This window comes from Homalodisca vitripennis, chromosome 8 (assembly GCF_021130785.1).
Source record: "Homalodisca vitripennis isolate AUS2020 chromosome 8, UT_GWSS_2.1, whole genome shotgun sequence".
NCBI classification, from domain to species: Eukaryota; Metazoa; Arthropoda; class Insecta; order Hemiptera; family Cicadellidae; genus Homalodisca; species Homalodisca vitripennis.
In genome coordinates, this window is record NC_060214.1 from 15,089,857 (window position 1) to 15,113,697 (window position 23,841).

Consider the following 23,841-nt stretch of genomic DNA (forward strand, 5'->3'; position numbering starts at 1 on the left):
CCCCTTCTTCCTAGAGCATATGACTTGAGATTAGTGCCCTAAACTTTTCCTCATGGATCTTGATAGGAGGCGGCCCCTACCCCCTAAACTTACCCATCCTGAATATCCTGTCACTCCGGAAGCAGTGCTAAGATTCTTATAGAACTAAGTGCAATTTATAAGCTCCTTGTCCTAAGAGAACAATAAAAACTATGAACATCTGCTGCGGCAGTGGGCGTTGTGTGCATAAAAGGGGACTTGATTTTTAAATTACAAAATGTAATAATACGTATCTTAATATAATATATGTAATAATAAATCTGTATTACCCTTAACTGATTAAATATTTACGGAGCAGCACAACTAAAAAAAAACTCAACATCTTGTTTAAAAATCTTCAATACTTACAACAGCCTTTATTATAATATCATAAACTTAACCCAGTCCGATGATTAAAAGAATATTTCCATAAATCATGTTTGATAGAGCAATGAAATTGTTAAATAATAAATTCTAAACACAAAATATCGAAGCATTATAACTTTAATACAATGAATTTTCAAGGTTAACGGTCAAAAGCTTCTGTACTATTCGGAAAACTGATCGGAAACATATTTGGATGCAAATAGATGAGTTTGGTCCAATTTAATTCTCAATTCAGTTTTCAAAGATATCAATTTCCAATTTTTCAGACTTTGAACTTGATTCCAGTATCCATAAGTTTATTGTGCATCAGTTTCCGACAAACAAATCTGACTCAACAGCTACGATATCACAGCAATTACAATCAACATTATAAAGAATCGAACCTGAGAAAAACTTAAATTCAAATCAAAATAAAACTTATTAAATTGGCCGTTTATAGCAAAAATGCCAACAAAACTGAAGATTTTCTTAACAACCTTCAGTTTTTGGAAGAAGACATTTTTCTTCACCTTAATTCAGCAGTACAAAAATGTTTATTCAAGCGTAAAATTAAAAGCTCATTATCAGATTTAAACACTCCTTTCACTCACAAGCTAAGTCAATCTCTACTGAAACAGTTTTATAAAAATCAATATAAAAGCAAATGTACACAGACAACTTCAATATAATTTGTATTGAATTAGGTAACTACAATATATGTGTATATAATCTTAAAGGCAAATACGGTACATAAAATTGGGAATTACTATTAATCTAGTAATATATTTGACACTATACATTGGTATGGAAGAAAAGTTGAAAATTTGGCACAGTTATAAAACAATTATTGCGATAAACTGTTATATTAAATAACAAAAAAAATCATTGTAAATAAACATACTTTGTATACAAAATAGACGGAAAAATAAATCTAAAATTAAAACAAATCAGATCTTTGTTGAAATCAATAAAAAAATCATTACAAATTTTTGTAAAAATAAATAAGGAACATTGCCATTTTAATCGTAAACAAACGGATTCAACGTATAACAGCATTACAACAGACATCGTGGAATGTACACAAAATGAACACAAATGATTTTCAATTAAGCACTGCCATATAAGTATACATTTTATTGCATAAATCTTTGTAACGATTCATAGAACCTATTGCAGATTTAAACTATAATAAGTTATAAAGCGACTAGACGATTATTGGTAAACAGGGACAAACTGCCGTTACAGACTCCATACCTCGTGAGTTCGCTGGAGTTAGCCTTTGAAGTATTGCGGGAACTCGTTTGAGATGTCACGCACCAGCGCCTGATCGTTGTGCGACGAGAGTGTATCCTCACAGAATATCCGAGTGAAGCACTTCTGCAGGTCCGAGATCCGATGTTTGTGTTCGTAGTAGTTGCTGTTGCGGAGGACCATCCGACACAACTTGAGATACTCAGACCGCCGCTGCACAAACAAAGTTTATGATTGGCACATGTTACGAGGATCATTTTAAAAGTAAGAACTATTTTGTAATAATATACCAACGGGAACTTTATTAAGAACTTAAATTACGTCACAAAAGCATCAAATCAAAATATTCTTTATTCATACTGTATTACATGAATAAAATTGAATGGTGTCAAAAACTTACAAATTAAGACCATGTATTTATGATCATTTACTAAATTAAAATAGAGTACCGTACAATATCCTCATAGTCCATTGAATGAATAAAGGGATTTATTGATTAAATACATTTTTGGTTTGTTTTTACATTTTGAAAAATAAGTTTCTAATTTTATATTTTGTGTAAAAGTTAATTCCAGCATATTGTGTTTTTTTTTTTTTTTTTTTTTTTTTTTTTTTTTTTTTTTTTTTTTTTTTTTTTTTCAAAAAGTGCCAATCAATGAGAAGGAGTAGCCAATTTGTTTCTCTGTCTTGTGTTGTACTGATGATTAGTACCAGCATTTGCTCTCAGATTCTTGACCTGACTGACAATATTACTTCACAAACATATAGTCCATAAACAGTAACAATCTGTAGTTCTGCAAATTTTTCCTTTACTAAGGTTTATGACTTTAGGTTCAATATAATTCTTATTGCCTTTTTATGTACTTTTAGAATTGAATGAAGATTTTTTTGGAAATTGCTCCATATAAAGATATGCCAAAATTAATTATGGAGTGTATGTTAGAAAAATAAATCGTTTTTAAAGTTTTATAATCACACAGATATTTTAATTTTCTCATTGCACATAAACCAGAGGATAATTAATTGTGAAAGAACTTTATCAATATGATTGTCCCAATTAAGATTTTTGTCCACAATTAATCCCAAAAATGTACACTTCTACTCAGAATATTTTAAACACCTGTGCTAATTGGTGGCTAATTTGATAGTTTTTTGTTTGAAACATCGTACAATTAGTTTTTTCTAAATTAACCCTCCAACTGTTGTTCATCAAAATTTTGATGGACACAACCAATTGTGGATTGTTGTTCGTCAAAATTTTGATGAACAAACATTCCCTTGCATAATCACTCATTACAGTATAGTATTCCGGCAACGTATCGATTCGATTCATGCACTATTGGATTCGGGGAAAAAAAGCCTAAGGAATACTATAGTTTTATTCCTCTTTGTATTGTAGTTGCAACGTACCAAGTTCGTAGTTTGGAACGTAAAAGAAGATGATGCAATTCATTGTGACCGCCATGTTGTCGATGCCGTCTGAGTTGTTGATGTGACGAGTCGCGTTTATTAGTAAGTTTTAGTAGGTTTATTTGTGTTTTAGTGTTGTGTTTAGTGTGTGGTGAATTGTTAAATATTGCAGCAGTGCAAATAAATATATTTTAGAATAAATAAATTTCTCGAAAATTTTTCGCAAAAGTTTTGAGTAATGACAAAATGAAACTTTTTTCGACTCTTCAAAAAAAAAGTTATGGAATTTATTTTACTACTGCTGTATAGTTTACTTCATTCTGAGTAATAAAATATGCAATATAAAATGTATTGAAGTAAAACTGTATTAGTAAAACTTTTATTAGCAAACTCTTACATATACAACCTATTTTCACAATTTATGCGCATCGCTGCTTTTTGTTATATAGTGTTATTATAGTTTCATAAATTTGTATAATGCTTATGTGTTTCTGAAACTAGAATAAATTTGACACAAAATGGCTATCTCACGTTTATAGTTTTCTTACTATAACTTGGTTTGCTAGGTATGGTCCCCCCCAAATTAAAAAAGAAAAAATGTAAATTTTGAATTTCATGGAAAATAATGTTTAGTAAACATTTTTTTAAGGCCAAATTTAAATACTAATATTATTATATGTTTAGTTCTGAACACAAAAATATATACTTCTATATATATTACTTTTAATTTATATTTTTAATACATTTTTTAAAAAACCCTTGCACGAGGCTCGAAAACATGCTGCCACTACAGGAAAAAATGACCGCCAGTTGGATTAAGGAGCATTCTAAATCAGCAAGACTTATTAGATTTATTTATTTTTATTTCAACGCCATCCCATGAAGATGCATTAATATTTAGACTTGTGTCGTCAGCATGTTACGAGGGTCATTTCTAAAGTAAGAACCATTTTGTAATGGATCAAGGGAAACTTTATTACGAACTTAAATTATGTTACAAACTAAATTATGAACATTTATTCACTCCTCTGCATAGTCACCATGAACATTGAAACATTTTTCAAGTCATGGCACCAGCTTTTGGATCCCAGAATCAAAGAACTCTTTCGCCTGACCGTTAAACCAGTTAGTAACTTTTTTCAACATGTCATTTTCCAAGCGCTTTCTTGAAGAAATTTCTTGTTTCTTCATTTAAAGTTTGTTATTAACGATGGAAGGTTTGACAGAATAAAAGGATATTGGACATTTGCCATCGTTATGGTTACAAAAGGCATAATACAACGTTTTGAGGATTACAATATATCTTCGTTAAGTGGGGGAGGTATTAATATATACAAAAATAACAAACAGAGAGAAGAAAAGAAGGGAAATAAAAGGGTTCAAACAAACCCAAAAGCTGCTTGGAGTCTAGTCCAGGCATTGTCACTGCAGAGAACGCAAGTCCCGAGCACAAGTCATGAGTACGAGAAACACAACCACATATCACACCGGCACGGATAAAAGTAGGATACTAACTTGAAAATAAATGTCAGCTCTTTCTTTGGCATGTGTCGTGTCATCTGAAAAATGGGTCAGGAAGGCGATGGTCAGGAGGAAAAAGGGGTAAAGGCAAGCCGCTTCCGGCCCTAAGTTTTGGTCCTAGGCCTTAGTGTCATGGTTTGTGTATGAATTTTGTTGGTTGAGGTTTCTTTAATTGGTATAATCTTTTAGGTTTCACAGTTTCCTAGTTTTCCTAGTTAGGTTTCCTAATCTCACTTTTTACTGATAATATCTACCCTGACATCCTGTGTTTGACCGAACACTGGATGGTTAACAATGAGACAGACTGCTATAGTTGCATTGAACACCTCACCCTCAGGTCAGTCTACTGTCGTACCCATCACAAAAATGGGGGGGGTTGGTACCTATGTCATAAATAGCTTGAACACTTCGCCTATCGATCTGGGCAACATTACCAGTGAGTTGAATATTGAACTTAGCTGTGTAGAGGTCAATGAATTTCCCCTGTTAGTTGCTGTTGTGTATCGTTCACGTTCTGGGGATTTGGACCACTTTATCAACAACTCCAACTCTGCCTTGTTCAGCTGTCCAGATTTGGCAAGCCTGTTATTATTGGTGGTGTTTTTAACATACACTTAATTAATTCCAATGAATCTAATACATTGGATTATGGTTTTAAAAGCCATGGCCTGTTTATTGCCTCTAGAGAGCCTACTAGAGGCCAGTATTCACTGGACTCAGTAGCCACATCTTTAAATTCGTGGGAATACTGTGTTACAATTGGAGATCCAGTTGTTGCAGACCAGTCCCCAGTAATTGTGGATTTGAAACTAGATGCAATGAACAACTCTGCCCAATCTCTGTGGTACAATAGCTACTTAAGAACTAGTAGGACTGTCAACGACGCTAACTTATATCTGCTGAAGATGGCACTACAGGAAGTAAATTGGACTCAGGTCTTATGCGGAAAACACGGGGAAGATGATTCATGCTTTTTTATTTGCCTTACGGCCATTTTCGATAGAATTTGCCCGGTACGAATGAGTAGACTCAATAATAAAAACAAAAACTCTCCTAAAGGTCCAAAGTTACAAAGGAATAACACCTGGTACAGTCCTCAACTTCCTAATCTAAACAAAATTGTGATAGCCTTACATGACAGGATGAGGGTGGCTGTGGGAGCTGAGAGTGATAGGTTTTACTCCTTATACCTCAGAGCTAAAAAGATTTATCGGCAACAGGTGAATCTGGCAAAGAAGCAGGCCAACATTTTAAAAATTGAGAATGCTCATAACCGTTGCAAAGCCGCATGGGACTTGGTTAACCAAACATACAAATTTAAACCAGCGATGAAGTGTACAGCCAGCCCAGACGAGTTTAACAACTTTATTCTCAATGAGGTGGACCGAATTGTCAGCTCAATGATCCCAAGTGAAGATTCTGTAAGAGACAGTCTTAACCAATTATCAAATGAAATAGGCCTACTTAATAACCTTTCCATATTTTCTAAATGGTGCCCTACAACACCAGCCCTGATTTTAAAAATAACTAAACAATTTAAGGACTCACCTAGCCCGGATCTGTATGGTATGAGTACAACTATGATTAAATTTGTAATTAATGAGATAACCGATCCCTTGTCTGCTGTAATAAATTTGTGTCTGAGCCAAGGTGTCTTCCCTGAGGTGCTCAAGATTTCTCGGACAGTTCCTATTTTCAAGAAGGGTAACCCTGAGTCAATATCAAGCTACAGGCCTATATCCCTGGTTCCTGCTTTGGCGAAGGTGCTTGAGACTGTCATGAAAAACCAACTGGTCGACCACTTTGAACGCAACAACTTGTTCTCAGAGTCCCAGCACGGATTTCGTGGGGGTAGATCGACAGTATACCCCAGTACCCCACAATTCTTCAAGCTTTAAACGGGTAACATCAGAGGCTACTGTCCCTTGTTGTGAAGTCTCTATCACACTACTTTAGAGCAAACTTTTTCAGAGAATTGTACTATGCCCCAATAATAAATCCTGTAAATTATAATCTGATTTCAAATTTATATTTCACTCCAATATGATGTCTTAGTTGTAACGGGAAATGTATGTAAAAATCACACTGCATTTAAACTCTTCCCAATAGAGAATTTTAACCCTTCTCACGCCATAGACGGATATATTAGAATGGTAGACTTTGACCAAAACGCCAAATACAGTTATAACCGATATTATGGATTATGTCTCTTGGAGAGTTTTTTAGTTCACAAAATGAAATGCCCGGTGCACGCTCCGTGCTTATCGTGGTTGCCCAGGAAGTATTTATAAATGACCTTCACTCTGCGGCAGGGGAGGGGAGCGCCCTTTGTCTAACTTTGACCACCAGCTCGTTAGTTCTGCGTCTCCTACAGAGCCATAACAAAACATATCCGTGGTGTGTGTTGAAGCTTTTTCAGTTGTCATGAGTGTGTGTGTCTACTACGTATCTCGTTATTATTTCTTCATTGAGTGGTAGTGTTGTGATTAGTTTGAAATATTTATCTTGTTTTATAGTAAACTGTAATTAAACTTTTCAGTTTAGCTACATTTTATAATGAAATTAAAATGTATTTGAAATATACAGTTTTGTAAATAGTTCTTTTTAATTTTTATCAATAAATACGCTAATTTTTGAGTAAAATGCCCTGTTTTATACTCTTTTGCTCTTACCTTTTAAAGTTTAGCTACAATAAAAATTAGCTCTGAACTTAAAGAAACGAAATGTTTTTACTTGTCTTGGCATTATAGGAAATTTAATGGATTTATTAGTGGCATGCGAAGGGTTAAAATGAAACACGTTTGCACAACCTAAAATTGTAAATCAAACCAAACTACTCATAGACTTTGTTGAGACATTTTTAACTTAGTATATTTTATAGAATATGATACTGACCGCGTCTCCAGGAGACAGGTCTGTGAGCTGCCTGACGATCATGTCGATGAGGACTTTGATGTCATTGGTGTAGACTAGAGCTGCTGTCTTGTCGAAACTGAACAGATCGTAGAACATCTTGAAAATAGACTTGCCACCCGAAGTCGACGAATATGCTCTGAGAGGATCATCTGTAACATTGATATTTGTTTAACACCTTCAATGCGACATGAGTCGTATCATTAGAGGAGATTTGAAAACAATAAAGGATTTTGTTAAAAACAATTTTAAAAATTTGGTAAAGTTAAAAGTGTTAAGTATGAAATTAGAGAATTTTAAATGATGAACTACTTCACCTATGCTCTCATGTAAGATGTTATTCTGATTCCTTTTAGGCCATCCACTTATACAATAAAAATTAAGATATTTGCTGGAAAAAGTAGTCATGTATATTTTTTATTCTTCAACGGCAAATTGTTCAAAAAACTGTAAAGGTGTTTCCATATAACCGGACTTGGCTACGGTGATCATTATTATGGTGTTAGTATTAAATTGTTACACTTGTGTTAGCAGTTTATTAATTATATTAAGGTTTTATTAGTGCACTTACACATGGATAACAATATTCACTTAACAATAACGTCATTTTATTTGTTATTTTGTTTTAAATTACTCACACAACGGTTCTTAACCCATTGCGGATCAACGACGTGAGGGTGACGCGGAGCTAGGCGTGGACCAAAAGCACAATGACGTGACCCTCACGCGGATGACGTGGTACGGATGACTCATTTGTTTTGAACGCTTATCGCTGTTATAAGCCTCGGAGATATTTATAGTCAGTTTTCCTGGACTGGCTTCCTATCTTATCTCTGATACTCGTCCACAAATACTCCCCTCGTTATCGGTCAATAACGTTATTATTTGCGACAAATTGTTTGTCTGAGGCGTACAGTCGTGGCGTTCTATTTTCCTTTGCCTCGTGTGCGTGTACGTAAATAAAATGGGTGACAATTTACGATCATCTGAATTAGATAGACTATTATTAGAAAGTGGAAGTGATGAAAGTGATATCGATAGTGTTATTGAGGATGGAGACGGTTCTATCACGCGTATTTGTCCACGTTTTCATAATTACGCGGATACTAATGTTGACAGTGACGAGCGGGCTAGTGACCATGATTCAGATGTTCAGACTATTTCAGACATTGTTCCTGGGACACCACCGGATGTGGAAACTCTATTTCAACATCATTTCAATATCAATAAAAACGCTCAAAGTAGTGCTTCCGAGGATATTTATGAATATACTTGAATATACTTCTAGTATAATATACTTGTCTAATATGATCTGTATAATGTTTATATAACATAAATAACAACATAAACAAACAAAACATGTATAATTAGCGAGCGCGCTAAGCAGGCAGGTAGGCGTGCAAACACTGCGGGTGCTGCGTTGCAATACGGATTAATTCGTACTCTAAGGCCCGCGCGCGCCGTTTTCACGATCCGCAATGGGTTAAACATGTCAAAATGTATTTTCAAAATTTTAAAAGGTTATAGATCCCTAAACGAGTAAGTTAAACAGAAAAAAAGTTTCAAAATGTTATTTTAGATCAAAAATCGCAAGAAAATATAAAATACTTTTGGTGTTCCATAAGAAAATTTCAAGTTGTTCACTATATTAAGAAATACGACCAAATTTTGATATTCTAAATTCACAGTTTTAAATATTGTTAAAATTTAAGTGAAGTATATTTTAAATTAAGTATATTAAATTTAATATACTTCCTAAATTTAATTTAAGTATATTAAAAATATATTAATTTTCCTGTACATTTAATCGTTTTTGAGATACTAATGGTTGCACACATTAAATAGACACACAGTTAATTACTTTTATTTAATTTAACTTTCTTTTTCCTACAACTCTCTTGAAGTTGTAGGAAAAACAATGAATTTCATATATATGACAAGTTACGTAATAACTTGTTTTTACATTTTCCAAGAAATATTTTTATGAAATGTTCATGAAAAATTGGAGGTGAATAAACAAAGTAACCTTATGATTTTGTAACTAATATTTGATTACAATATATTTATTAGTGTGTAACAGATAAACAAACTACTGATCGCTAAAAAATGGTTTTGTCACACTTTGTGTATGAAAAACCTTAGGTAAAATAAACAACCCTAGATAAAGAAACAAAATATCGTGATTTTGTACATAACATATTTTTACAACTCATAATACGTTTTAAAGAAAAACTCTGACGTAATTTACTACGTTTCATTGAGTAAAAGTAAGAACAAAAACCTTCTCTGTTGAGTATGAGGAGGATCTTTTCGGTGAAGACTTTGGCGTTGTTACGGCGAGCCAGCGCCTCCAACACGAGGTTGTGGGAGGAGTGGGGAGGGAACTGCAGGTTGTACGCGAGTACAACGCGCAGGAACGTGTCAGGGATAACATCGGCAGAGTCAGTCTCTGGCGGTTCCTCGATGAAGGCCAGGAGGAACGTGACAAACTCGCTGCCCACATGTTCCAGGTGAGTTACCGGCATGCTCTCGCCTGTCGAGAATATCCTGGTCAGTAGAGCCGATGAGTTGGTAAGTCTGCTGATGTTACGAGTGTTACTCATCATGTCCCTAGAACAAACATTTCATTTATTGACATGGGTAACTCCATTATTCCTTAACAAGATTGAGTCACATTGCTAATTTATATTCAAATTTGAGATATTTTGCTCTTGAAATTTCACATTGAATTAATATTTTGTTTTGAGATTGTTGCTAATAGCGTAATATATTTATTCACCTTTACTTTTGTAATAATAAGTTGCAAATTATACTAATTTACAAAGCCTTATGTATTTTTTTATAATTATATTTCTTTGGTGTCTGCTCTTGACATGTTATTCTCATTATATACTTTATGCTATTTTAAAGTTTTTTATGAACAGTATATAGAATATTTTTATACATCACAAAGATACGAGTGTCATTTGAAAATTAAGTTACTTTTAGCAAGTAAAAATGCATAATACAGCTTTTTTAATACACACATAAAGAGGAGGTAGTTTTAAATACAACAATTTAAATTTAATTTTTATTTTCTATATGTGATTTATATATTATTTTTATGTGTGTGATAGGCCTGTCAAATGTTGTGTTTCTCATTATTATTTATTAATTCCTTGTGTTTTATGCTGTGTTTGTAAATTGTAAACTATGATGACTCAGATGTATAGTCCTCGCTTTCAATATTTATTGACACTAAGGTAACTTTGGTATTACTTCTGGAGTTGGAACACCAGTTTGAACTGTTTGACGAAGGTATGTTGTTATTGTTATTAGTAAATCTAATTGTTGCATATCACATCTTGTTACAAACTTTTCAATATCTACATTTTACAAAATAAAAAAAATAAAATTCGTCCTTGTGTTCAATTAAAAACATTCCCTGTAACAAAGAAATGAGAACATACTACGTGGCAAACAAACGTATTCTTTGTAAGAGAATAACGTATGGTAATAACACTCTGAAATGTGACAAATGAACATATTGTTTAACACGTGTTGTGCAACATTTTAATGTTTGTCCAAAAAACGTTGGGTAGGAGCAGGAATATTGTACAGGCATTCCTGCTGCATTGCATCGAAGACACCAACCACATCGATGTTAGTAGAGGGAAGGGAATGTGCTGTTAGTCTATTGCCAGTTAGTTTCCGTCAACTGTCACATTTAATATTTATAGAGGAAATATCCTGTCTCTACCACCTGTTCTGAAACCCAAGGTCGTGCACGGAGCAGCAATAAATCACATTGAGTGTTTTCTACGTTATTTGGGGGGCAGGAAGACAGTTTGCTTTATGACAAAATGGTTTTGCGGAAGATAGGTTCAACAGTAATAAGGAAGGAAGAAGCTGCTCAAAAACACAAAAAACAATGATCGATTTTATCAAATGAAATAATAAGTTATCAGTTAAATTGCAAAAATAGTACATTGTTCTTAACTTTTGTGTCTTAAATTGTGTAATTTGTTTTATTTGGAATTATGTATATTGTAATTGTATATTGTAATTTGTTCTTAAAATACAGACAATATAAATGGATTATAAACTCTCTTATTAGGTAAGTTTAAATGGAAAAACATTTTATTTAGCAATTAATTACTATTTTAACATTGTTAATGGCTCCTTTGGGTTAACCGAGGGAGGCATGCGGTTGATAATCATGGATAATCAATAAAGTTGACTGTTCAGTCAGCACTGACCTGGCCAGTTCCATGGGCAGGACAGAGTTGAGCAGGATGGAGATGACGGGGGGATGAACAGCACACATGACACAGAGAGCTTTTGATCAGTAGCTGCCGGATAGGCCAGCGCACTTCCATCTGGTAATACTGCAGCAGTGTACAGATCTCCTCGTACCCATTCTGAGACTGCAGCAGTGTACAGATCTCCTCGTACCCATTCTGAGACAACACTCTCCGACATATCACAGGGTCGGCATTCTCCTGCAAGAACAGGGTGTTTTGGTAATACTTCTTTTTTTTAAACTGGGTTACCTCGATTACGTGAGATTCAGTCAATAAGAATTAACACAAAAAGTTTTCCTTTTAACAACTTGCTTGCTGATCTTTGATAAATGACTGGAAAACAGAGACCTTTGTTTTATGCAGCATTGTACAGGGTGAGGCATATGGCACGACTTCGACTCTGGCTGACGGTGGGGGATTACGAGAGTTGGATAAATAAATGTCCCTGAGCGTATAGAAAGAATGGAAATTTCAGTAGCTATGGATCGTTGGGTAAGTGCGGAATGTGCGTTTGCTGTAATCGCACATTACAAAAACGTGAATAGTGTAGTTGGTGCTCAGCGCGCTTTTTGTTGTGAATTTAATCTACCGCCACGGACTCCCCCATTGCATTAAGGAAAGCTCCAACTATATTCAAAAAATAATTGTTCTTAAGGTATACCATCAATTTCCACTCATGTACTTAAGATTCTGTTAAAACAGTTATCCGTTTTTTGTAAATAAATGATTAGTGGTTGTTCAAAATCGTGCCGTTTTACTGCATCACACTGTAACTTACCTATATTATATGAATAATTTAATGACTTTTGTAAAACAATTTAAGATACCGGTATTTCAAACTATTTTTATATAAGCATTCAAAAACAATTAAAACCTTCGAAACCAAACGCCAGATTTACAGATGGACCTAGACCAAGTTTTTTGTGCTGCCACCTCTCTCTCTCGTTATCTGAATTATTTTTAAAGCTCTTAAAAATATAATTTTAACCTAAGAACATAAATATACAGGGTGTCACAAACTTCTGTGGCGGTTAGTACTCATGATTTCAAACAAAAAATGTCATATAAATATAGGTTAAGAAACATATAGTTTAGCCACTAGTGGCTATTTTGGTTTTTTTTTAAATCTAGAACTAGTTAAGGTACAGATACCAAACTTTGCACATACGTTAGAACAAGTCTGAGACAGTGTAAGACACCAGACGCTGCAATTAAAAGGAAGGTGAACTGAAGCTAAACTCAATAATGCATGTGGTTAATTAACATTGAGGATTTAAGAAATGAGTAGCTAAAACCTGCATCAAATACATTCGGTAACACAAGAAAGGTGTTCACAAGAGTAGCTAAAACCTGCATCAAATACATTCGGTAACACAAGAAAGGTGTTCACAAGAGTTGCTAAAACCTGCAGCATCAAATACATTCGGTAACACAAGAAAGGTGTTCACAAGAGTAGCTAAAACCTGCAACAAATACATTCGGTAACACAAGAAAGGTGTTCACAAGAGTAGCTAAAAACCTGCATCAAATACATTCGGTAACACAAGAAAGGTGTTCACAAGAGTTGCTAAAACCTGCATCAAATACATTCGGTAACACAAGAAAGGTGTTCACAAGAGTTGCTAAAACCTGCATCAAATACATTCGGTAACACAAGAAAGGTGTTCACAAGAGTTGCTAAAAACCTGCATCAAATACATTCGGTAACACAAGAAAGGTGTTCACAAGAGTTGCTAAAACCTGCATCAAATACATTCGGTAACACAAGAAAGGTGTTCACAAGAGTAGCTAAAACCTGCATCAAATACATTCGGTAACACAAGAAAGGTGTTCACAAGAGTTGCTAAAACCTGCATCAAATACATTCGGTAACACAAGAAAGGTGTTCACAAGAGTAGCTAAAACCTGCAACAAATACATTCGGTAACACAAGAAAGGTGTTCACAAGAGTAGCTAAAACCTGCAACAAATACATTCGGTAACACAAGAAAGGTGTTCACAAGAGTTGCTAAAACCTGCATCAAATACATTCGGTAACACAAGAAAGGTGTTCACAAGAGTAGCTAAAACCTGCAACAAATACATTCGGTAACACAAGAAAGGTGTTCACAAGAGTAGCTAAAACCTGCATCAAATACATTCGGTAACACAAGAAAGGTGTTCACAAGAGTAGCTAAAACCTGCATCAAATACATTCGGTAACACAAGAAAGGTGTTCACAAGAGTTGCTAAAACCTGCATCAAATACATTCGGTAACACAAGAAAGGTGTTCACAAGAGTTGCTAAAACCTGCATCAAATACATTCGGTAACACAAGAAAGGTGTTCACAAGAGTTGCTAAAACCTGCATCAAATACATTCGGTAACACAAGAAAGGTGTTCACAAGAGTTGCTAAAACCTGCATCAAATACATTCGGTAACACAAGAAAGGTGTTCACAAGAGTAGCTAAAACCTGCATCAAATACATTCGGTAACACAAGAAAGGTGTTCACAAGAGTTGCTAAAACCTGCATCAAATACATTCGGTAACACAAGAAAGGTGTTCACAAGAGTAGCTAAAACCTGCAACAAATACATTCGGTAACACAAGAAAGGTGTTCACAAGAGTAGCTAAAACCTGCAACAAATACATTCGGTAACACAAGAAAGGTGTTCACAAGAGTTGCTAAAACCTGCATCAAATACATTCGGTAACACAAGAAAGGTGTTCACAAGAGTAGCTAAAACCTGCAACAAATACATTCGGTAACACAAGAAAGGTGTTTCACAAGAGTAGCTAAAACCTGCAATCAAATACATTCGGTAACACAAGAAAGGTGTTCACAAGAGTAGCTAAAACCTGCATCAAATACATTCGGTAACACAAGAAAGGTGTTCACAAGAGTTGCTAAAACCTGCATCAAATACATTCGGAAACACAAGAAAGGTGTTCACAAGAGCTGCTAAAACCTGCATCAACATCAAATACATTCGGTAACACAAGAAAGGTGTTTCACAATAAATACTCTTTGCAAATATGACATTGGGGTAGGTGAGATAGTATTATTTTATATTAATTTATTTATGAATGCTAATGGGAATTGAAACTAAACAATAAACAGAAAAAAAATGTTATAAAAACTGTGTGCAGATAAAACTGTAACTGAACAATCTCTTTGGATAATAAAGTTGTTTTTGAAAATGTTATTGACCACCATTTTGGTTAGGGAAATACACAGATATTTCTAGCATTCATAATCTTTCCACTTCTTTAAAGCTTTTAACAAAGGCAGGCACGTAAAGGGTGTTTAGTATCGAAACTCTTGATTTGCTTCCAGAATTCTTAGTTTTTTGTGGAAAAGTTATAATTAAAATAAAAAGCAAACAATTCTCTTTATATCGGCACCACTACTCAAAATATATTAATTTTTGGGCAGTGGTTGATTATTCACTTTATTTTATTGAGTACCTTGTTATAGACTGTACTGTTTAGTTAAAAACTGTTAATACTGATGAAAAATAAAATTATAGCATAACAAATTTTAAAGCAACTTGTATTTTTTTTAATATAAATACCACATAAAAGTACTGAAAACGGGCTGTTTTTATATACTAGGTAACATATTGTTATTAACACAGACCATATAAAAATTTATATTAATAATATTAGTGATACCAACAAAACAAGGGATAAATTTTGAACAAAAAATGCACAAGGATTACATGAAATGTGGGTGGAGATGAACATGTAACAATGGTAAAAATTGTGAGAATGCCAAGAGACATTCGGTCTATTCAGTTGTATTAGGAATATGAATTAATTCCATAGGAAAGAGAAAATAATAAGAACACATTTACATGGTTAAGTCCATGACTTTAGAGTTCCAAAAGTGTGAACTTTATGGCACTAGCTGATACAGTCTGGATCAAACATAATTTACAATAGCTGTTAAATAAGTTTTAAGTAGATAAACTTGTTAAATCACGTTTATACAATAAAAACATTTCTTCCACCTAAACAAATGTTTTTTTTGTTTGTTTTTTTTAAACATGCACAACCATAGTAATGAGTGAGTGCAATGAATAAAATAAACATCGGCAAGGAAACAGTAAGTAAGCAGTAAGGAAACAAAATGATGGTCCTTGTGCATGCGAGTTGAGTAACTTCTGGGAAAACATGCTGCATACTGATATGGTACTATCAGTAGTTACCCAGCTATTTATATTTAAATTATGATAAATTAACTCTCATACAGACTTGAATTACTTCTTGAAACATTACAGTTCATAATGGTAGTAACCTAAGAGCGTCTATCAGAAATTCTAAAATGTGCAATGTTCAATTTGCATATTTGACTTCTATGATTAATAAAAATAGTGTAGATTTATATAAATACACTTTACTAGCTGTTACCCATGGCTTCACTGACAATTTCCTGCTGAATAACAGGCATATTTTTTTTTAAATAGTATATCAAAAACTTCTTATATAATTTGGTTACAATTAATTAATAGGACTGAAAACCATGGATTGTTACTAGTTGATAAGAAAATCCGCAGGCTTACCTTGAAAACTATCTTCTAGGGTCCACCGATTAAAAGAACACATAAAAGTACACATATTTCACATAATTAGAACGCTCTGCAAACTTTCTCAACCAGTAGAGAGCATTCTCAGAATGTGTACTTTTAATCAGAGGACCCGTATAAGATAGTTCAAGGTAAGCCTGCGGATTTGTCTCATATAACTAATGTTCTACTGGAAGATATGGCCATCTCCTGATCCACTTCAGTATGATTGGACTTAGTTTAAGGGAAAATCAATGTTTCAGGACCCTGAAGTTGGATAGTTAAACAGAGGCCAATCCTATTTTGGGCCTTATTCTGCCCGTCCTCATGGGCCACTGGCCTGTGCGAGGATCTTATCAAACAGAATAAGGGGGAGATTCGATACAGTACAAGGTCGATGGATACTGATAAAAAGTGCAACGGCACGGACAGGATTTGAACCTGCGCTATCTCTAACTCAGATCCAAAGTCCAACGTTTTAGACCACCCGGTCATCGGCAATCCCTCGGATTTCTTTGCAACATTCCATAGTACTTCACTGAATATCTCCAAATATTTCAGTGAACAATTTTAGACCAGTGGGGAGGATTCCTTAAATCAGAGTGATTTCTTAATAAGAACACTTATGATGTAATATGATAATTTTTTAACGGTAGAAGGTATATATAATATAGCTGATCATATTATTTGTGTTCAAGCAACTTTCATTTAATTTAATGGCTTACCAGAATGGAGATGAGTTCATGTAGGTATTCAGATATGACAGCCTCATCTTCGTACAGTTCCCAAGAGCGCTGCTGGGCGTCTTCCTTACAGCTGACCAGCTCCTGCAGGACGAGCCGCAGTCGCTGAGCATCGTGGGTCTTGTCGAGGATGCGTGCCGGCATGCTCAGGTCGCCGGACAGCAGTGACTGCACGCTGAGCAGAGAGGGGGTGGAGTGAGGGGGTACCAACTCTTGGAGACCCCGTAGAACCACCGTGATAGCCACCTTGGACAGCTCGTAGTTCAGGTGCGTTGCTTTGCGTACCTGACGGTCAAACAAGCAACTTAACTAAAGTGCCTGTTTACCATGGAGACTAAGTAGCAAGATTTGTATTTAGACATAAATGCAATTGACATCGTCAAAAAATTCATAATATTAGTATAACTCGCCAATACCAAATTCCTCAATTTCGTGTATACAAAAACCGTTCAATACGCCTATAATAAAATAAATACATGATTAAAAACTAATGTACAACTACAATAAATAAGTTCATAACATAACAACAACAAATAAAATATATGAGAAGTAATAACAGAGAATAAAACAAATAACAACTCAATAAATTTGTAACAACAGCCTCAAAATTCACACAGGAAGGCTCACCAAAAGGCTTTCTCCAATGAGAAATAATAAATAAATTTTAAAAGAAACAACAAATATAAAAACAGTAGACTAAATTTTCATTTCACTAGTTTCACAGGACAAATACTCATCAATTGAATAAAAGGCTTCGTACTTCAACCAAGTACTAATAGAGCTTTCAAACTTACAATACTAACTGTTCATGCGCTATCTGGCAAGTTGTTGAAAAGTTTAATTTCAATACATAAATGACTTTTCTTAGTTTTTTCTAGTCTAACATTTACCATATCTACCTTGCCTTTGTTCCTTGTATTATAATTGTGTATATTTTGTCTAAGCTGATATGTTTTTAAATTTTCTTACATTTTAATAAACATGAATATTTAGTATCTTTTTATTTATTTTTATTTCTGATATTTGCATGACGTATAATTCCATGGTAGAATAACACTACATATAAATCATCAAATAAAACACGTGGTAGTTGTCTGCACTGTGTGACTACAGCGAACTCACCAAGGTACAAACACTCATGGCAGAGGACCAAAGAAGTGCTGACATCTAGTAGAAAATGCCAGTGTAACGGACGAGACGGGACTTGGGAATTAGATAATCAGAAAACTAGTTGGCCGCAAAAATCTGATTTTAATTTAATCTTTCACATTAATAATTATTACAATACTATTCACATTCCCTAAACTGTAATTTTAAAATATATTAATCACTCATCAGCGAAACAGTAGGTTAAAAAATTTAAGATTTTAGAGGGAAGGGCAAACACGGAGCGACGACGCGTTACGTTCGAGTACCGGCGATCAACTCACTCCACGCACATACCTTTTCGCTAAAAATTTTTGTTAAAATGGCGGACTAGACTCCGTACGGTGCTGCTCCCAAAACGATTTACTTGGGCGTAACAGAGTCTAGAAACGACACAGCTTGGCCAGACACAGGCTGGAGTCAGCAGAATCAGCAAATTCCTCAGCCAGCTGCAGCTAAAGCTGCCACGGGTATCGGGCTACTTCCGCTTAACAACTCAGTTGAGATCAACTAGAATATTCCGAGCAACTATTACTTGGACTTATATCATACTAATTAAATATATAATAATCACTGTTCCTTATTTCCTGTTAATAATTTAGGTGACGGTAGATATTTTTGTAAGTAATAGTACTTACATTTTACTGTTAGGAACAATGAAGAATCGTTGGTTGGTAATACTACAATATAAATACTGTAGTACTTCACTGGTCAATAATAATATTAACCTCACAGTGTCAAATGGTCTTTCTTAATGGGCCGTCACACCAGAACTATTTCCCAACAACAGTCAGACAACAGCATAAAATAGGAACAATATAATAATGCGTAATATTACGTCAGTAGCAGACTATTACGCAATCACTATGAACGTATCATTATGAAGGAGTTGAATGTAAAGGTGTAGTCACTGGTAACAAACCAACTCCAATCACAGTCATCTTTCCAACTTAGGAATGTAATTCTGTTGTATATGCTCAGTGAAATCAAGATTCAAGATTGTAAGCTCACCTCCTGCACAAGGTTGTAGACAGATTCAGGCCCAAGGTCGTCCCCATGACTTGAAACTCGTCCGTTGGGCATGCTGGGAAGATCGTCACCTGGCTCGGGCGTGTTTGTGCAAGTCAGACTGTTCGTATCTGACGTGGCTGACCTTACAGGCTTTTTCGGTGCATTCTGCTTCTTGCTCTTTGGTAGCGTTGCATTCTTTCCAAGCTAAGAACAACATTTACTTCAGCCATTTCTTCTGTTTTCTACGAATAAAACTATAAAATACATAAATTGAAAAACGAGCTCTTGTACAAAGTGAAAAATAAAAGTATTACATTCTAAAAATGTACCATTTTGCAAAGTTTGAAATTCTTAAATGGCCACTGATAATGAAATACTAAGGCAGAAAAATGGATATTACTGAGGTGATTTTTTCCAAATACACGTAATATAAACTGTTAAAATAAAATTACATGGAAAAGTTCTAAAATCATTAGAAATCTGAAGGTAAGACATATATAGTGCGTGTGACAATTATACCATGTTTATCTCTAAAACAGTAACTGCTTTTAGATTGAAATGGGTACAAACTTTGAATTTTTTCATATGTTGTGATTGGTTGGTAACACTGCGCCAGCAAGAAACTGCACAGTCGTTTTCTTATTAACTGCACAATCTCTGCAGTTATGTGGGCCATTCCCAGCTAAGGACCATTCCCAGTAGTAATGACTACTATTCCTCAGCGCAAAGTTTGAATGTGTGGAGCTCTTGCATTCAAACTTGATTTTTCAAAAATGGTTCACAGTAAGCAAACATTTTACAATATTAAATGCCTTCCACTATTCATGTAAAATCTGAAGTTAGCCATATTGGATAACCAAAATTAAATTTAGTTAACAGCATATAATGTTTCTATTTTCTGTAAGATCATTTTCCTGAAAACATTCCCTTAAAATGGCAGTATGAATATGGAACATACCTGGAAGTCTTAACACGTGGCTCAGAAATAGCCTGTACGGTTATGTTAAATCAATAAACAACATTTAGCTTGACATATAAGGTGAATAATTGCTCCACTGAAAATGTAGAAATGATTCAAATCAAATCAAATCAACATTTATTCCTTAAACAAAATGCACACTTTAGAAATACAAATTAAAATACAGGAATAATCCCCGCAAAGACTGTAGGTCTGTGAGCGGGGAGAGTTCAACGGAACAGTTGCACACATTAATCTAAAAATACAAAATAAAAAAACTTCTTACACATGGTACTTGATTAAATATACATTGTAGGTTTATAATTTTAAAAAAAAAGTTAACTAATATAAATATATTCTAAAATATATAATTACTTTGTACTATTTAAAATATTTAGATTAACAAGTGTGGAGTATCCATGAGAATATGCGATGCTGACATGCTACTAGTAATTATACTAAAAGAAACTAAAACTGTATTAAAAATAAGGAGAACGCAACAGCCTCTCTGCAGCCTCCCAGCCAATGCAGTACAACCATCCACTCACCCTCAGTTTGTAGACAGCCACACTGTCACTCTCCATTTTTAATTCCTCTGGCAAGTTTCTAAAGATGATTTGAGCAAGATAAAAAGAGTTAATAAGTTCTGAACCATGATTTAATTTAGGGGTAATGAATCCGTAGTTAGTCCTGTGCCTTGTTGTATAGCCATTATATAGTATTTCTGATAAAATTTCAATCTTATTGATTTTGATGTATAATAATAAATTTTTTATATATAACTGCCTCACATTTAATACTGGAAATTCGTTGAAAAGAGTTTTAGTAGAATACCTATGATTTTTCTTGAGTACAGTTTTGATGAGAGACCTCTGTGCGACCGCGAGTGGTTCTAAGACATTGGCTGACACCCCTCCCCACGCCAGGATACCATACAGCAAGACTGACTGCACGTAGGCAAAATAAACAGACCTGCACTGACCCACGGTCAACACTTGGCTTAACTGTGTGAACCCGTATATTAGCTTTCTAAGTTTAGATTTAACGTTTAGGACGGATTAATTGTTTTAATTCACAATGTGTCTTGAATTTCTAAGAAACTGAAAAGTGGATGTTATGTCCAGATTTGTTATTCTGGAAAAATGTTATGAAACAAAGTTATGTATTTTAAAGTCTATAATTTACAGAAAATTCATAATAAGACAAACTAATCAATATAAGTTATGAGCCAAACAACACTTGTAATGCACTTATAGCTGAACTTTCAAAAACACATTGTTGTACATGTTGTAATATTAAATTTCTGGAAAATAGTTTTGAAAAATCCAATAAAAAATTAGAAACTTAAAAAATATCTATTGATAATCCGTTTGGAACCTAATCTACTGTAGTATTCTAGATTTCTTATACAATAACAAAGTGTATATGAGTTTTTTTTTTTTCCTTGTAACTCACATTAGAGAATATGTCGGAGCTGTTGGCAGTATTGGAAGCGAAGGCCAGGGCGGAGCTGCAGCGGGGGGTGGAGGGGCTGGACGACACTCTCTGCGGAGGTATGGGGGACCTGGAGTCCCGGGGGGCAATCCGCATTGCGAGGAAGTGCCGTCTCTTCTTCAACTCATTAATCAATTCCTGCCTCCGAGAGCTACTGTTGGCTTGGTTATCTTTATCTAACGCCTTTATACACTTGGTTAAAAAATCCAGAACACATCTTGAGCCGACCTGGAAAAGAAGAGGGACTGATTATTTTGCAGCTGCATTTAGTTGCTGAATTAGTTAAACATATTTCTAATAGAATGTAGATTTTAAAAGTTTCAAAGATTGCTAGTTTAAATGGATGTGTAATACAAATGTTTGAAAATACAAATTTACAGCTCTGGATGTTGACTTCAGGCTTAACTCAACCACTGTTCTGGCACTAAACGTTTATGAAGGATTAGAAAACTCTTATGCTGATATGGCTTGTACTGGGTTGCTAAACATATTTTGGACTATGAATGGTACAAATTTTATCAAAATCATTAGAACTGTTATTGATTGAGAAAAGTTTTATTTTCAACTAAAACACACATTATAAAAAACCATAAAAAATTAAAATTTAAAACAATAATCTGGTGAATGATATTATAAACAAAAAATATTCACAAGTTACAGCTAAATATCAAATTCCATTAAAATGCGACCATCTATTTCAATTCTATTTATAGTCAGACACACAATTCTTTTTATGAACATTACTTTTAACATCAAGATGCCCCAAAACAGGTATTTTCATCATAATGTCAAAATTAATTTTCTGTGCGATCACATTACTTCAACTCATCATGTGTAGCCTACATGAGGGAATAAAAAAGGCATCCAGTTTCAAAAACTTATTTTGTTTTCAAAATATGTTATGAGTCCAAATATAGTTATAGTTCTTTAGGACAGGTTAACGGACAAATATGAGTTGCAGACCAACAAATACCTGAGCCTCTAGTGTGTCTTCAGAATATTTTTATCAACCATATCTGTATCATGAACTGAACAAAACGATTTTGTTTTCAAAGTCCTAATAATCCTAAAGAGTAGGTAAATGAGATGCAGTGATTGAAGTCTCAATAATAAAGACTGTACAGTAACTTAGCCTAATCAAGCACAGCACAATAATCTTACCTCTACAGTCTGAACGTAATTGTTAGGCACATATCCCACTTGGCCCGTGACACTGATGACATGCCACCAGTTGCGTTGCTTGTTTATACTAGGATGAAGAACGAAAAAGTCGCCTTTCGAGAAATTGATTGTCTGAGGTATAGTGGATTCGAAGTCATATAAAGCTCTGAGCATTTCCGTTTCTGAAACAAAACACAAATTGTTTATTTCCTGAGCTTGAACTTAATTATTTTTTTAATTACCGATAGTAAATATGATGTTTAAAAGGTAATTAATCAAATGTTTAAGGTAAATAATCAAAAGCATAATGCTCAAAGCAAACTGAGAGCACATATAGTCCATATTCTTAACAGAACCAACTCCTTGAAATCTTAAAAGGGTTACCTTCTTGCTCGTTTGATCTTTCAGTTGAACCTATACTACGTGAAACAAAAACCGATTTGACACTTCAAGAAGAGTCAGGGATGTTTATTGTTGTCCCACATTAAGCATTAACAATTTCACAGGATTGGCATGAATTAGGCTACATTATCAGGAGTCAAATGAGGTGTTGTGTATGAAATAATGTGAATATTGGACAGTTTTCTTTAACAATTTTTAACACTTTTCAACTCAGTATTGCTATACTTGAAGCATACCAAAAGTTTTGGATAAGTATAAAGTTTATTCATAAGTCTTACATTTCAAGTTTTATAAACAACTATATTATTAAATTAATGAAGAATCTGGATTCACTTACCATTTGTTGGAAGCACATGTTTCACTGTAATATTTAACTTTGAATTTAAAGTTATAATTCCTACTAAAAGAGACTAATGTGTCTTAAAATGTAATTTGTAATCAGAGCATGTGCTGTTAAAGTACCAATAATAAATCTAAATAATTAAATTATATTTTTAAAATAAAAAAGAACACTATCCAGAGATTGACTACTGTAGTCTTCCTGTGGCAGAATTCTCCAAACAGGATACCCCACTACAAACAGCTTGCAGGAAAGTTGGTTGATTAGCCTACT

General features: G+C 34.3%; 1 protein-coding gene across 1 annotated transcript; it reads right to left on the reverse strand.

Annotated features, from left to right (window-relative positions):
- Nucleotides 1–1,051: 1,051 nt before the first annotated feature.
- On the reverse strand, nucleotides 1,052–23,841 carry LOC124367343 (NCK-interacting protein with SH3 domain). Its single transcript, XM_046824087.1, is given in 10 exon segments — nucleotides 1,052–1,848; nucleotides 7,462–7,631; nucleotides 9,761–10,089; nucleotides 11,718–11,794; nucleotides 11,796–11,960; nucleotides 17,039–17,341; nucleotides 19,214–19,417; nucleotides 21,627–21,893; nucleotides 22,827–23,008; nucleotides 23,566–23,841. Coding segments are annotated over 9 exon segments (1,881 nt in total). The 5' UTR covers nucleotides 23,001–23,008; nucleotides 23,566–23,841; the 3' UTR covers nucleotides 1,052–1,656.